Source organism: Schistocerca serialis, chromosome 9, assembly GCF_023864345.2.
Source record: "Schistocerca serialis cubense isolate TAMUIC-IGC-003099 chromosome 9, iqSchSeri2.2, whole genome shotgun sequence".
NCBI classification, from domain to species: Eukaryota; Metazoa; Arthropoda; class Insecta; order Orthoptera; family Acrididae; genus Schistocerca; species Schistocerca serialis.
Window position 1 is genome coordinate 298,538,645 of NC_064646.1, and position 16,847 is coordinate 298,555,491.

General features: G+C 41.8%; 1 protein-coding gene across 1 annotated transcript in view; it reads left to right on the forward strand.

The window, feature by feature from the left end:
* The window catches only part of LOC126418661 (TATA-binding protein-associated factor 2N-like), a 65,008-nt gene extending 48,454 nt beyond the window's left edge, over positions 1-16,554 (forward strand). Inside the window, exon 3 of the mRNA XM_050085544.1 lies at positions 15,458-16,554. Coding sequence (XP_049941501.1) covers positions 15,458-16,065 — 608 coding nt within the window. The 3' untranslated portion in view covers positions 16,066-16,554. The remainder of the gene's footprint in view (positions 1-15,457) is intronic.
* Positions 16,555-16,847: the final 293 nt, after the last annotated feature.

A 16,847-nucleotide genomic window follows, 5' to 3' on the forward strand; every position in this document is an offset into this window, starting at 1 on the left:
TAATCGTATGAGACAGCGTTATAACCAAATGGCAGAGTTTGAAAGGCTCCTCATGGTGGGCCCCATTTGGCCGGCTGGTCGAATCGTGCAATATCCAGATTTGTGGGGCATTCGCATGTGGCATTGGCCTGATGTTGGACTGCATGGAAAGTGAAAAAATGTTCAAATGTGTGTGAAATCTTATGGGACTTAACTGCTAAGGTCATCAGTCCCTAAGCTTGTTGTTGTTGTTGTTGTGGTCTTCAGTCCTGACACTGGTTTGATGCAGCTCTCCATGCTACCCTATCCTGTGCAAGCTTCCTTATCTCCCAGTACTTGCTGCAACATACATCCTTCTCAATGTGATTAGTGTATTTATCTCTTGGTCTCTCTCTACGATTTTTACCCTCCATGCTGCCCTCCAATACTAAATTGGTGATCCCTTGATGCCTCAGAATATGCCCTACCAACCGATCCCTTCTTCTAGTCAAGTTGTGCCACAAATTTCTCTTCTCTCCAATTCTGTTCAGTACCTCCTCATTAGTTATGTGATCTACCCATCTAATCTTCATCATTCTTCTGTAGCACGACGCTTCGAAAGCTTCTAGTCTCTTCTTGTCTAAACTATTTATCGTCCACGTTCCACTTCCATACATGGCTACACTTCATACAAATACTTTCAGAAACGACTTCCTGACACTTAAATCTATACTCGATGTTAACAAATTTCTCTTCTTCAGAAACGCTTTCCTTGCCATTGCCAGTCTACGTTTTATATCCTCTCTAATTCAACCATCATCAGTTATTTTGCTCCCCAAATAGCAAAATTCCTTTACTACTTTAAGCGTAATTCCCGCAGTATCATCCGATTTAATTCGACTACATTCCATTACCCACGTTTTGCTTTTGTTGATGTTCATCTTATATCCTTCTTTCAAGACGCTGTCTATTCCGATCAGCTGCTCTTACACGTCCTTTGCTGTCTCGGACAGAATTACAATTTCATCGGCAACCCTCAAAGTTTTTATTTCTTCTCCATGGATTGTAATTCCTACCCCGAATTTTTCTTTTGCTTCCTTTACTGCTTGCTTAATATAAGATTTAATAACATCGGGGATAGGCTACAACCTTGTCTCATTCCCTTCCCAACCACTGCTTCCCTTTGATGTCCCTCGACTCTTATTATTTGAAAACAATGGACTTTCTTTTACATTGTAGTTGGGGGGTGACAAAATATTTGGGCATGTGATGCAAGGAGTTGGATACTGAAATTTTTTGGACATACCTTGCTTTACTGAATTCCACTCGCTCACCAGCATATCTTGGGGGTCTTTCCCCATTTTATGACCATTCAAAACGAACTACCCCTCTTTGTATTTTTTTCGATGTCCTCTCTGAGTCTGACCTAGAAAGCATCCCACATCGCGGAGCAGTACTCTATAAGTGGAAGCACTACCTTAGGCTAGGCACTCTCTTTAGTCGAATTGTCGAACCGTATTCTGCCAAAAATACGTATTCGTTGGTTCCGTTGGATTAACTAACGAGGTTAACTAATGACTGTAGCAATAGGAATAACGTCCTTCCACAAAGCAAAAATATAAATAAAAGTTTTCCAAACCATGAAAATCATTAGCCCTAGAAATGAGAGATGCTTTAACGTTTGTATGTGGTATCGTTGCAGCGGCCTTGCCGCAGTGGTTACACCGGTTCCAGTGAGATCACCGAAGTTATGCGCTGTCGGGCGTGGTCGGCACTTGCATAGGTGACCATCCAGGCCGCCATGCGTTGTTGCAGGTTTTCGAGGTGCACTCAGCCTAGTGATGCCAATTGAGGAGCTACTCGACCGAATAGTAGCGGCTTCGGTCAAGAATACTGTCTTACGACCGGGAGAGCGGTGTGCTGACCCCAAGCCCCTCCTATCCGCAGCCTCTACCGAGGATGGCACGGCGGTCGTATGGTCCCGGTAGGCCACTAGTGGCCTGAAATCAGAGTGCTTTTTATGTGGTATCGTGGAAATTGGCAGTTTAGGAGGGTTATAAATTAGACAGAGTAATCTGTTATAGTTTCCATCGTAATGAGTGAACTTGCAGCTATATGTACCTTTCGTTAGTCTATTCAGGGAATCATCTGCATATGTTATGACTGTCATCATCAGCATTCACTCCCCCTGCCTGACATCTATGACATACAGAGTGCGTCGTTCCCTTGACGATCATTTAAAACAGCATCATTAATACACTCAACAGACAATTTACCATATGCGAAAGCTCTCAAGCTTCACCCATTCATAAAAATATACTTGGCGATGTTATCTGAACATTGATATTCTCAACGTATGTAGTTGACTCCTTGAATAGTAGTAGTAAAACTATCCCGTCGTCTTGCGCTCTTCCGGGAATAGTTCAAAAATGGTTCAAATGGCTCTGAGCACTATGGGACTTAACTTCTGAGGTCATCCGTCCCCTAGAACTTGGAACTACTTAAACCTAACTAACCTAAGGACATCACGCACATCCATGCCCGAGGCAGGATTCGAACTTGCGACCGTAGCGGTAGCGCGGTTCCAGACTGTAGCGCCTAGAACCGCTCGGCCACTCCGGCCGGCCTGGAATAGTTGCAGAGTGTTTTATTTTCGAACGTTTCTCTCTGGACGCACCCGTTTAATTGAAGAAGGGTACCCTGTCGTCAATGAACAGCAGGCGGCTGTCATTACTGCCGTGTACGTTACAGTGTTTCCCAGTGATGCATCGTGGTAGCTTCGGATGACCGCAAACAGTGGAGTTAACTGAGTAATTGTGGTAGATGCTGGTTGTGGTGGACCCTATTTTATGTGGACGTTGAACATTTCCACCGCAACTTATCTGTTGGCTTAGAAGCAATGGCATACCTAATTCACCCTCTACATCAACGGCATACGACTACCTAGTTTTCCTATTATTTACCATAGTGTCTTTAGTCCAGCATACCCATCGCCATAGGGACACGGGACAATTTTCGGAGATTCAGAAAAAAATGGACTGATAGCCGATTATTATGCTGTATTTTTTAACTTCTGTAAACTGTCTCGTTTACCCATGACAGCCGTGAGCGAAATGCGTAAAAACAGCCTAACATTTCTATTTATTGGTTTACCCATGAAATACTTCACGAGCCTCGTGCTTTGTACGTCACGATCCGGAGGTAGCAAAACAACAATGCGGCTACACGGCGTAGCATTCAAAAGTCCATGTTAGATAAATGGCATAACGGTCGCTTTCTCTTCACAAGGACGCTCTATCACGAATAACGCGTTAATTTATCTTCATTTGCTGCCACCTCTGTGCGAAACCGACGCTGTACGCAGTCCCATTCAGGCCGCTCGGAAAGGTAGCAGGCTACCGGGTCTCAGCGGAGACAGGTTCGTAGAAAGCCGTGCGACTGTTGGCATACGCAGTAATGCACGGCCGAGCGCCTCCAGCGAGGCGAACCGCTTCCCGCCATTAAGCTGTTAGCTGCCACAGTGACGTGTTTGTTCCCGCGCACTGCCGGCAAATTCCTCCTAATGGTTCCTCGCAGGCAGCACTAACGAGTCCTCGGTGTTCAACAGAACGTCGACAAAGTTTCCATTGTCCATTATACATGTGCTCTGCCTGAATCACCAGACTGCTGAAAGATCTGCGACGCTTTCTCACCTGAATGTGTAATATTTCGTGTAGGCCTAAATAGGAGTCCCCTGTCGCGGTATTCAGATAGTTCACTGTGCCATCTTCCTACATGCTATCGCCTCAATGTTGAGGTACAGAGTCTTGCGTAGATGGGAAGAAGATTAACTGGTAGTCACGGAAAATAGGCAGCCAGTACCGCACCTCCTTACAATCACGCTTGGATGAGGTGCTTCTCGTCTTCGGATAGAACACAGACTTGTGACGCATGGTTTTTTGCTCCTGCGAGAGGACCGTCCATTCTAAGCTATTTGTAGGGTACAGGTCACAGTGCGCCATGTAAAACTGCTTTTTATATTCAGCAGTTCATATGCCGATAGATTTGCCTTCTTTTTTTAACTGACATTGACACGAAAGCAGTACCACTTTATGAAATGTCAGAATTTTTGGGAGACGTTTTTTAGTGTGTTATCAGAGTAGCTGGCTAATCCATGTTTCTTGTAAGTGAGCAACGAGTCACATTTCCCTAGATAATTATTTTAGCTTCACTGTTATCTTAACTTTTGTTTCGACAGCCAGTTTCAGAAAATCTGCCCACTTCCATACCGTCTTAATGGAAGTGAGCTAGTGTGAATGTTCAGATGATCGTAAATGAGGTTGCGAGAGTGTGCATGTATCTGCGTAAGACCTACTCTTCCTAGTATTATGGCATTTTAACCACATTTGTTTCTATTAATATATGTAAAGTTGTTGACACACACACAAAAATTTTAACAGAGTCAGCGGAACTATAAACTTGTCGCCAACATCGTGCAATTCTTCTCACTATGGGAGGGAAGTGTAGGGTGAGTGGGTGATTCCTCCTGCCCGCAGACCAGACTTTTACCCGCTCTTGAACTGATCAACTGCGCGCGGTCACTTTTAGAAATAGGTCAATTGTGGGTGGTGGTCAATTTTTGACTCTAGTCTACTGGGCGCAGAGGAAAACACAGTTTAAATTAGCGCTCCAGCAAGCCACACCAAACACCCAGTTATTTTGATTATAATTGGAAGATGGACCTAACGCCGGAATTTTTCTCTACCGGTCTACGTCAAATGAGATCTACATCATACTATTGGCGAAAATGACCGCATCTAACTCCTTTGTGTATAGCTACTTCGAAATCAGACACAGTGACTGACATTCCCACTGGAAGAAACTTCTTTACGAATTAATTTTATAGGTCTCTCACATAATTCACTAATAGCCTTCCGTTTTGTACTACTGGAAGTTATTGGTCTTTTTAAGTTATCAGTAGCTTCATCGTCATGAGTGACTTTATTAGGAAACGGAATATGGGTTGAAGACTCGTTTACGTAAGTACGTGACTTAAATATTGTTACTGTCCACCTATACACTACCTCACGTTGTGTTTCTCTAGCTTTCGGAGATGTATTTCTTCCAACAACGATCAACTTATGGCCTCCTTCACTTGTCATATGCTCCACAGGGACGTTACAGTCCATTTCTAACTTACTAGTCATATACGAGGAGTAGGAATTGGCACACACAGCGCGCACTCGTAGGAAGTATCTAATAGTGACAGTGCTTCCAACAGTTGGCGCCAACATTACCAAGTACCAAAGAAGACAATTGCGCGCAGTCCGTCTGTTTATAATAAGCTCATCGCTCGCAGTCGACCTGTTAGCTGAGGTAACGCCGAATCGGTACCCACACAGGGAGAGCTTAAGCTGACAGAAGATACGGAGGACGATATACATCACACCTGTTTGGGAAACTACACTTACTTGCTGCCCCCTCTCTGTTGTGTTATCATTAAGGAGCTAAAGACGCAGCCACCTGCTGTGAGCAATGTGTTGTTTACAACCTGTTTCGACATGTTCGTTTCTTACATACGAGCGGACTTCAAAAAATAAATTTCGCATTTCGTCCCAAGTTAAGACCATGGTCCAACAAAAATGGCGCATTCTCAGTAGAGAGTACACGTTCTGTTTTTCTTGCAGACACAGTTCTGCTTCCTTAGGGATAACAGGTGTATCATAGCGTGGGAGAGAAATGGCGGAACAACTGGAAACGTCCTCAAGAGACACGGAGGAAAGTGCGATTCTTGTGGGTGAAGCTTCTAAACTGCACAAAGAATCACCGTCAAGTTTTGGCTGTATGTAGACCAAATTCAATATCGTGTTCATCCGTGGTGAAACGGTGCCCACAATATGAACAAGTCTGCACTGAAGTGGGTGATGCTGAGCGAAAAGGAGGCTGCCGACATCGACCACTGACGACAATGCCCAAGCAATCGAGGGCCGATTCGCAGTAATCTCAGGGTTTCCCGAGGATGAGGACTTTCACAGAGCAGTGCTCGAATGGCTCCGTGACCAAGGAGCAGACTTCTGTCGTCAAGGAACTGAACTTTCCGACCGTTGTTTACAGAGTTTTGGTGACTATGTCGAAAAATAATTCATGTATCTATGTCACTGTGAAGTGTAGTTTAACATTCACTTTGTAAGTAGGCTGTTTATGTTTTCTTATTGGCAACGTTACGTAGCGCTCTGTGTGAAAATCACTGGCTGTGCTGTGTGCAATCTGTGTGTGTGTCTTTTCATGCCATTTGCTCTTGATGTCTTTCCAAATCGGATCTTTATCTTGTTCATGAGCAATGTCCTTTAAAGATGTGGTGATGAAGTTTTCAAAGGCGACTTTCTGAATGTAAAGAATACTGAAATTTTTCTCGAGGTTGCCTTCTGTGTTACTTTTCTCAAGCCCAGCCGGTGCGCGTGACAGTGCGTCCGCAACAATGTTCTCCTTGCCGGGAATGTAGACTATTGTGAAGTGGAATTCTTGCAGAAACAATGCCCAACGTTTTAATCCGTCATGATTTAATTTTGAAGACATAAGAAATTGTAATGCACGATGATCACTGTATACTTTTACGTGCTTACCAGAAAGAAAGAAACGGAATTTGTTAAATGCCCAAACGATAGCTAAAGCTTCTAATTCAGTAACGGAATAATTTTTTTCAGATTTTGTTAGCACTCGGTTAGCAAAAGCAATGGTTTTCTGAACAGTAGTGTAATTTTCTGTGGCTTCTTGAAATAAATGGGCACCAAGACCGACTTTAGAAGAATCCGTGCTAAGGCAGAAGTCTTGTGACAGATCTGGATGAGCTAGTATTGGCGCGTTAAGTAGCGATTCTTTCAAAGAATTGAATTCCAACTGTGCTTGTTCGTCCCAGTTCCAAATAGTGTTTTTTCCAATGAGAGAACAAAGTTTTGGTGTAACTAGAATTTGCATATTCAGAAAACGACGGTAAAAATTTACGAGACCTAGAAAACTGCGGACTTGTTTTTTTGTGGATGGAACTGGAATGGCTCTCATTGCTTCTAACTTTTCAGGATCCGGCTGAATGCCTTCAGAAGAAATAATATGTCCCAAAAACCTCACCTTTGACCTACCGAATTCAGATTTTTCCAAGTTAACTGTAATTCCAGATTCTGCAAAAATACGTAACAAACTGCTGAGGATGCGATTATGTTGTTCCCATGAAGCTTCTGCTATTAGAATATCGTCCACATATAAGGTGATGTGACGTTTTAAGAACTCAGGTAATATGGAATTTATCCCGCAAATGAAAGCTGCCGAAGAAATGTTCAAACCAAAAGGAAGTTTCCGAAACTGATAACAAACGCCGAAACAAAGGAAAGCTGTGTATTTTCTACATTCTGGATGAAGTTCGATCTGATAAAAGCTGGATCTGAGATCAATGGAAGACAACACTTTTACACCATTAAAATTTTGAGGAAGTTCTTCCAACGTTTGCGGCCTGTCTGTTTCAGGAATAATGATAGTATTGATTTGTCTCGAATCTAAGACAAGTCTGATCGATCCATTTTTCTTCTCAACAACATGTAATGGATTGTTGTATGAGCTTACTGCAGGCTCAATAATGCCCCCGTCAAGCATAGATTGTATTTCTGTTCTAACACGGTCCCTATAATGTGCTGGAATTACGTATGGTCAAATAAAAAATTTAGTATGCTCACGAACACGAAATTGGCATTGAAATCCCTTGATTGCTCCTGTTTTGTGAGTAAAAACTGTGGAATGTGCTTGTAAAATCTCAAAAAGGTCCTGCCTATCAGTGTCATTACAATTCTCAATTGTTTGAATTTTATTCTGAATTAACTCATTAATTTCAAATATGCCGTCGATATCATCCCTGTCAGTACTTGCAGAGTGATTTTAGTGTCTAGTTCCGTAGAAAATTCCGAACTGTTGTCTAACAGAAGGTAAAGCCGATTAATTTCCTCGTCATGGTTTGAGAGCCAATCTTCAAATTTCAAAGGTATTGACTTACCTTCCTTCTCTAAACTTAATTCAGCATCGTGAAAGTTTAAGATTGCTTTGTATTCATTCAAAAAGTCTACTCCCAATTTAATTTATGTCGACAATAATGGAACAATAAGAAAGTTCATAGAGAAGCTGTGGCTTTGACAAAAGAATTCTAAGTTAGTTTGTTGGCGTACATCTACACTTTTTCCAAAGATTGCACCTTGTAATTTAATCTTACGTAACGGAAGTGTGGGGCAATCGTTCGATTTGTTGCATTTGCTAAAGGCTGTTTCACTAATTACTGAAATGGGACTGCCAGAGTCAAGTACTGCCGTAAATTTTACGTCATTTACAGTAATGTGAATCACAGGAAATGCAATGTTGTTATTTTTTATGTCGTGTTCCTGGAGTAAGATGTCCCTAATGTCTTCCATTTTTACGTAATTACTGGCTACGACAGCTGCGTCTTCTGTTTCATAAGTACGTTTTGTGGCTGCCAGCGGTATGAGTCATTGCCTATTGTGTCTCTGTTGGCGCGCGTCGTTATTGGGATTTGGAGACCTAACTTCTACAAATTCACCTTGTCGAGAGGGCTCTGCTCTGTTTGAATCCCGCCAGTTCTGATGCAATTCAGGTCTGTCGTTACGATCATATCGTCTGTCGTCATGTCGGTAGATTCCATAGTTTCTTTCTTGTCGGTCACGTGGTGGAGAATTTCTCCCTGAATCGTAACTGCGCGCTGGACCGTTGCATCTGAAGTTATTCTGTCTCCCTTGATAATAATTATTTGGTTCCCATATTGTCTGTTTCTCTGATTGTCTCTGTGATAGTCATTACCGCGGAGAGGTGATCTTTCCCTGTAATTATTACTATTCTGCCAACGGTTGTCATACGGGTGGTCTCTGTTTCGGTCACGATTTACGTTGAAAGAATAGCCTTGTCGTATATTACTTCTGTCATCGCGGAATTGTGAAGGATGTGATCTGTAATTGTTGTGCTCCTGTTTCCGCGTTTCCCGATTGTCAGTGTCAATTTCCAGTTCTTGTAACAGTCCCTGAAAAGCCTCAATGTCTTCTTTGCAACGTCCTGCTAAAATAATATGTCGTAAATGTTCAGGTAATTTGATTAAGCAAATGCGGATGAGTTCTGAGGGGCTGTATGGGTTTGTCAGGACTGATTCTTGTGCAACATGTCTTCAAAATATTTCACAAGACTGGAAAATTCAGATTGTTCGAAATGTTTCATCATTATGATGCTATGTTTTACTCGGTCTTGCGTAGCTTGAGACCAATATGCTGAGAGGAAGGCATGATAAAAATCTCCTTCATTGTGGCAATCGTGAATGACCGATCGCATTCTTACAGCTGGTTCATTCTCCAAGTAGCCACACATAAATTCTAACCTGTGCTCCAATGACCAGTTGGGAGGAAAACAATGAGAGAATTGATGGAGCCACGCTTGTGGATGAATGTCGTTGCCAGAATTCTTAAATGTTTTGAATTTACGTGTAGTAATGAACAGCTTATAGTCAAAATCATCATGTCGGCGAGTCGCATATCGGTCATTGTTACGTCGTGTCGGTGGTTCCATCTCAAAATTCGGTGCACATTGCCAATTTCTTTCATAATTTCCGAAATGCCCTGTGTTATTATTTTGTGGCTTTTCCGTATTTCTAAGTTCCTCTTCCCGTGTTGGAGCGCGAGTGTCCTCTGAAATATGAAATTTTTGTATTACTTGTGCCAACTGATCTTGTACTTCCCGGATTTCTCTTTTGTATTGCGTATTAATTTGATTCTGATTTTGTTTGAATTTCTTAATTTATTCATACTCTTCTGTGTCAGTGATGGCTACAGGTCTTGTGTCATTCAGATCATCATCTACCTTTGCAGATAAGTTAGTGAACTGATCCGAAAGTTCGGCTACTTTCTCCGATAGTGTACTTATTTCCTCAGTGTGTTTTTCTGAACCAAGTTTCAGAGTGTCCATTTGTGTTGAAAACGTATCTACTGTGTCCTTTAAGTTTTCTTGAGTTTTTGCAAGTTGCGTAACCGAATCGGTAGATGCAACTGAGTCAATTTTAGCTTGCAAGGTGTCGTGATTTTCATGAACAATAGTTTGCAGTTCTTTTATGGCTGCTTCGTGATTCTGTAATGCATTTTCATGACGCGAAAAAATAGGTTGGAAATGCTCACAAATTTGTGTTTTTACGTCATTACAGACTTTTTGACATTTCGATTCAATGTTATGTAACTCAGTAGTTAAATCTTCACGTGTTTGTTCAAGCGTATGTTCCACCGAGTCTAACCTTTGAAGCTTTTCTTCCATTGCGTCTAACTGTTGCTGTGTTTGTCTCTGGTGTTGTTCCATTGTGTCTAACTTTTGAAGCTTTTGTCCCATTTGTCGCATTAATTGTAATAACAATGCACTGGTGTCTGAAACATGTTCCTCAGTGCTTTTCGGCAATGAATTTGCACCGGCAACATTCACATTTTGACAAGCGGAAAATGTGTCTTGACTCATTTGAAAAAACGGTGAGAACCCAAAACCTGAGTCTACAGTATTTGCAATATTGTGTTCTGTCATTCCCGATTCCTGAGGAGAGCTGTTGCCGACCGATCGATCGATAATGCTTCCCTGTTCACTACCTGTTTCACTGTCTACACCATTATTTGACACCCGCTCCATTTCCTTATGCACAGTTACCAAATTACTACGTTGAATGTCTGTTAATTCATTACACAGCGGTGCTGGTAATCTACACTCGTCGTCACTATTATTTCTCAGTTTACTTTGGAGCCTAGTGTTACGTTTTTCACACGCCATTATTGTCACAATATTTCACACGATAACACAGAAAAGCACAATTTGAAGAGCAAAAATAAGAGAACACATTAACATAGCACTGAAAATAATATCTCGTTAATTGCAAGCGCAGCAGCGAAATACGTGGTGCAAATCTACATGCATGCCACAACTGTTTTACTGTACAACAATGAAAGGCTGCAACTATAAAGGAGATTCTCTCTCCAATTACGCGCTAGCAATAAACAATAGCTACACTAATTACACAAACTACAAGAAAAAAATCAGAAGATTCCAGTGAGGTATCCTCGGCTAAGGGTCGACATACGAAACGTCCCCTTTGAACAATTATACACAACTGTGCTTAAACTGACATACAATATTTTTAGCGCAACGCAATCTGACTTTCAAAAATCCCCACAAAAGAATGGCCCTGACTAACATTAACCTATACGTTTCACAAATCACTTACCTCACAAAAATCTTGGTTACTCGAACTACTGCAATACAGCAAACACCACTACTGCCAGCTAAATAAAAGATTCAAACTACGGAAGGCACTAACTACTGACAGGGATAGTTAGCAAATGAAAGATATTAATAGAGAACAAACAATGTATTTACCTTAATAGTCATAATATATATAGCACTTCATGATATCCAGTATTACCAATTTCAAAACTCCGCCATCTCTCTCCCCACATCCACCACTGCTGGCGGCTCACCTCCAACTGCGCAACGCTACGCGCTGTTAACATCCAGCTGCCGCTGCCCAACACTACAATGGCAGACAACAATGCAAACCAGCCACAGATTGCACACAGCACAGCCAGTGATTCTCACACAGAGCGCTACGTAACGTTGCCAATAAGAAAACATAAACAGCCTACTTACAACTTTAAGTTACTAGGCCCGCCACAATAATTTGTAACTTACTAGTTGCAGTCCCCTCGTGGAAAAAAACCTATCAGTCACTTCTGAGCTCTGGAAACATGTGGCGCCTATTCGCGGCTTGGTCCTGGGAGGGAAGGCCTCAGTTCATTACTGTACCCATTCCATGCCTCCGCCCCCACCAAAACATAATTTTCTGTTACCCCCATTTTAAACGTGAAATATTTTAATAAATTGTTGTTGTTGTTGTGGTCTTCAGTCCAGAGACTGGTTGGATGCAGCTCTCCATGCTAGTCTATCCTGTGCAAGCTCCTTCATCTCCCAGTACCTGCTGCAACCTACATCCTTCTGAATCTGCTTAATGTATTCATCTCTTGGTCTCCCTCTACGATTTTTACCCTCCATGCTGCCCTCCAATACTAAAATGGTGATCCCTTGATGCCTCAGAATATGTCCAACCAACCGGTCCCTTCTTCTAGTCAAGTTGTGCCACAAATTTCTCCTCAATTCTATTCACTACCTCGTCATTAGTTATGTGATCTACCCATCTAATCTTCAGCATTCTTCTGTAGCACCACATTTCGAAAGCTTCTATTCTCTTCTTGTCCAAACTATTTATCGTCCATGTTTCACTTCCATATACATGGCTACACTCCATACAAATACTTTCAGAAACGACTTCCTAACACTTAAATCCAAACTCGATGTTAACAAATTTCTCTTCTTCAGAAACGCTTTCCTTGCCATTGTCAGTTTACATTTTATATCCTCTCTACTTCGACCATCATCAGTTATTTTGCTTCCCAAATAGCAAAACTCGTTTGCCACTTTAAGCGTCTCATTTACTAATCTAATTCCCTCAGCATCACCCGATTTAATTCGACTACATTCCATTATCATCGTTTTGCTTTTGTTATGTTCATCTAATATCCTCCTTTCAAGACACTGTCCATTCCGTTCAGCTGCTCTTCCAGGTCCTGTGCTGTCTCTGACAGAATTACAATGTCATCGGCGAACCCCAAAGTTTTTATTTCTTCTCCATGGATTTTAATTCCTATTCAGAATTTTTCTTTTGTTTCCTTTACTGCTTGCCCAATATACAGATTGAATAACATTGGGGATACGCTGCAACCCTGTCTTACTCCCTTCCCAACCACTGCTTCCCTTTCATGCCCCTCGACTCTTATAACTGCCGTCTGGTTTCTGTACAAGTTGTAAATAGCCTTTCACTCCCTGTATTTTACCCCTGCCACCTTCAGAATTTGAAAGAGAGTATTCCAGTCCACATTGTCAAAAGCTTTCTCTAAGTCTACAAATGCTAGAAACGTAGGTTTGCCTTTCCTTAATCTATTTTCTAAGATAAGTCGTAGGGTCAATATTGCCTTACGTGTTTCAACATTTCTACGGAATCCAAACTGATCTTCAAAAAATGGCTCTGAGCACTATGGGACTTAACATGTGAGGTCATCAGTCCCCTAGAATTTAGAACTACTTAAACCTAAATAACCTAAGGACATCACACACATCCATGCCCGAGGCAGGATTCGAACCTGCGACCGTAGCGGTCGCGCGGTTCCAGACTGAAGCGCCTAGAACCGCTCGGCCACACTGTCCGGCTCAGGCTACTATTTATTTTTCTTAGAGTGGGGGGGTGGGGGTGGGGGGAAGGTATTTTCCTTTCTGTTCTGCTCAACACAATTTCCAGTTATACCAGCTGTACTTGTGGACTCACGAACCGAGCCAGGTTTGTTGTTGGTGAAAGAACTTAGAACCTATGCCACGTTTGTTGAAACATCCTCCGCGTTGCTGTGGTGTAAGTATGGACGCTCTATGCCTTTAATCCATGTAATGTTTTGTTCAAGAGTTAGTGTTACAGTTTTACCTTACTAATGTGTGTGCAACAATTGTGTTCGTCTTAATCCGATACTGTCCATTAATTACACTGCTAACAGGTTATGGGGACAGGTTTCAGACTTCATCGTAAAAAAAAAAAAAAAAAAAAAAAAAAAAAAAAAAAAAAAAATGAGTGAGCGAAAATTAGCAACAGCTCGCCGCTTTTCGGAACGTTGTAATTGCTACTACTATTCATAGATTATGGTTGGGAAAGTGAGGGGAAGAGAATATTGAAGCACTTGGCAGCTCACTTAGTGAACGTACTGACAACTGTCGCATTGTTTTTGTATATCCATCCTTTTGACTGGAGGTCTTGGGAACCACCGCCGTTCACTATTGTAAGAAAACGAAACGTCCACATTCGTCCTTATGATCTGATTTATTGTGTAGCTACTAGTTTCGACGCTTCAATGCGCCATCTTCAGGCCTTAGTTGATGCTGAAGGGGATATCACCATCTATACATACGCGGCATCAGTGGCCAAAATAACTGATTTACACAGAATATCTGTAACTGTGATGTCAGCACTCCAACCATCAACTGCTAACTGACTGAACTAACATTCAAAATGGAACATCCAAATATATGTGTCAGCGAATTGGAGTATTCCTGCCAAGTCTTCCCGCAATATCGCAGAAGGAACATCTACCTTCAAGCAAACCTGATTTGTATCCTCATAGTCAGTGCGTTTGTCGTATATTTTCCAATCCCCGTCTCCCCTACAATTTTTGCCGTCTGCGACTCCCTATAGTACTGTGTAAGTTATTCCCTCATATCTTAATAAATGTCATGGAAGCTGTATCCACCGGTCTTATCACATACCGTTTTCCAATCGTTCCATTCTTCGCTATTTGTACGGAGACCTTCTTCATTTCCTATCATCTTACTTTGTGTTATACTATTATAAGAAATGAGTGAACATTATTCGAATGTGAATACGTCCATATCCACACAGTTAGAATATAGTTAAGATAGGAAAAGGGTGGAGGAAGGCGCCGAGGTGAGTTACCGGATCAAAATGCTCTGTGGTGTCAGCTCGCGAACTTCATGCATCTTTTGTTGAAGAGTCTAGGAATATAACTTTTATACTCTTGTACAAATACACCCCCACGAGGTTTGTAGCTCAGTGATTGTTCGACATATAAACTGCTTGCACTTGGATAACACTTTCGTAAGTATTAGACAGAAAGGTGTGCTCTGTTCTCTAGGTCCCATTTCCAATACGGTTTCTACAAGTCTAAGAAATGGAGAGAGAAATACCAGATCCCCGGAAATAGTTCAAAAGGCTTCCTTGTGGCAAAGATCTTTCGTTGTGTACAGGAGGGAAGAAAGATTAGGGATTGACGGTCCGTGGACGACGAGGTCATAAAAGAAAGAACATAGTCTCAGTTTGGTTAGCCTCTCAGCATTTACCTTAAGCGGTTTAGTGAAACTACGAAAAACAAAATCTTGAACCACTGTCCTCCCGGATGTAAGTCTAGTGTCTTAACCAATGTGTGAATAGACCTGGTGTCTACTAAAATGTAAAAAAAAAAATGCTGTATTGATCTAACATTGAATTATGATACTGAGGCCCCTATTGCACAATACTTGAGGCAGTCCTTGCAGAATAAGAAATTAGAGATTTAGAGTAATACTTTTCGCATTCTGGCTCTATATCAAAGAAACTTCTACAATTTATAAGATATTTCTGAGGTTAAAAAGGTTGGTGTTCAAACCTGTTAATTATATGTACATAGTGCTGTTTATTACATACTAACATAGTTGAAGTTCAATTGCTAAAAATCGTTTATTTATTTTACTTTTACAGCGACTGCTTGTTGCAGTTAATAACCTCGACTTGTACATTATGGCTATGTTGATAGTAAATATTTACGCAAGTACCACATTGAAATGCTGAAATTTCATTTTTTGTTCACAGCACTGGACTACGATTCCTATGACGCTTACCGGGGTTATCCCATCACGGGTTATGGCGGCTATGGTGGTTACAGAGGATATGGCAGCAGTGGCTATGGAGGCTATGGTGGATACAGGGGCTCTGGAGGGTATGGTGGTTACGGAGGATATGGTGGGTACAGTGGATATGGAGGCTATGATGGCTATGGTACCACTGGATATGGTGGATATGGCGGCAGTGGGGGCTATGGTGGCTACAGACCCTCTGGAGGCTATGGAGGATACGGTGGGTATAGGCCATCTGTAGGTTATGGTGGCTACAGACCATCTGGTGGCTATGGTGGTTATGGAGGATCTGGTGGCTACAGACCAACTGGCGGATATGGTGGCTATGGAGGATATGGTGGATATGATGGCTATGGTGGTAGCTATGGGGGGTATGGCGGTTATGGTGGATCAAGTGGTTATGGTGGATCAGGTGGGTATGGTGGCTACGGTGGATCGGGTAGCTATGGTGGATATGGAGGCTACAGACCTGGAGGATATGGTCTGTACAGCGGCGGATACGGTGGCTACAGAGGATATGGCAGCACCTACGGGGGTTACTCCAGCCCTTACCGTGGTCCCTGAGCTGCTGATGCCTTAGTGTACAGAGCACGAAATGTCTGCGATCTACGAGACACAAGACTGGATGTTCAGTGTTCTGTGTTGTGTGATAGAGCCTAACACAAATTTCCAAGCAGTTCTTCTTTTCAATGTGGGCGTCTGACTACCACACGTTGTGTCCTATGACGGAAGCAAACATTATTCTCCACAAATGTCGTTCTTCCGTTCGCCTTGCAGGAAAAAATCTGAATCTCAGTTGCTGAAAATCGTTAATTTATTACTTTTACACAGACTACTTGTTGCAATTCATGACCTAAGCTTTGCATTATTACTACGTTGATAACGAGTATTAACGTATATTACAACAGAACTCAGCGCTATCGGATGTTCTACTATCCAAATGAATGTACGTAATTCTAATACGCTTTAAACTGTCATGTACTCAACATCGAAACCATTATTTAAGTAATCATACAGTTTTGTAACAACAATAATAAAAAGTTGTAACCTACAGTTATTTTGTTTTATTCTGTTAAATGCTTGTTTACCATTGGAGCAATGCACGCAATTTACCAGAAATATAAACAATACCATTTCCCTTACACCAAACAGACTAGATTACATGAGGCGTACTTTTAGTTCCAATAGAGCCATAGCGAGGAGATTCTTCAGGACGTTGAACATGTCACAAAGAAAGAAAACACAACAAATATTTACAGAGAAAAAGAAATATGAAACTGTATCAGCCTTAGATTTCAAGTGAAATGATCCTCAAGGATGTGGAACAAGTAAAACATATAAAAATA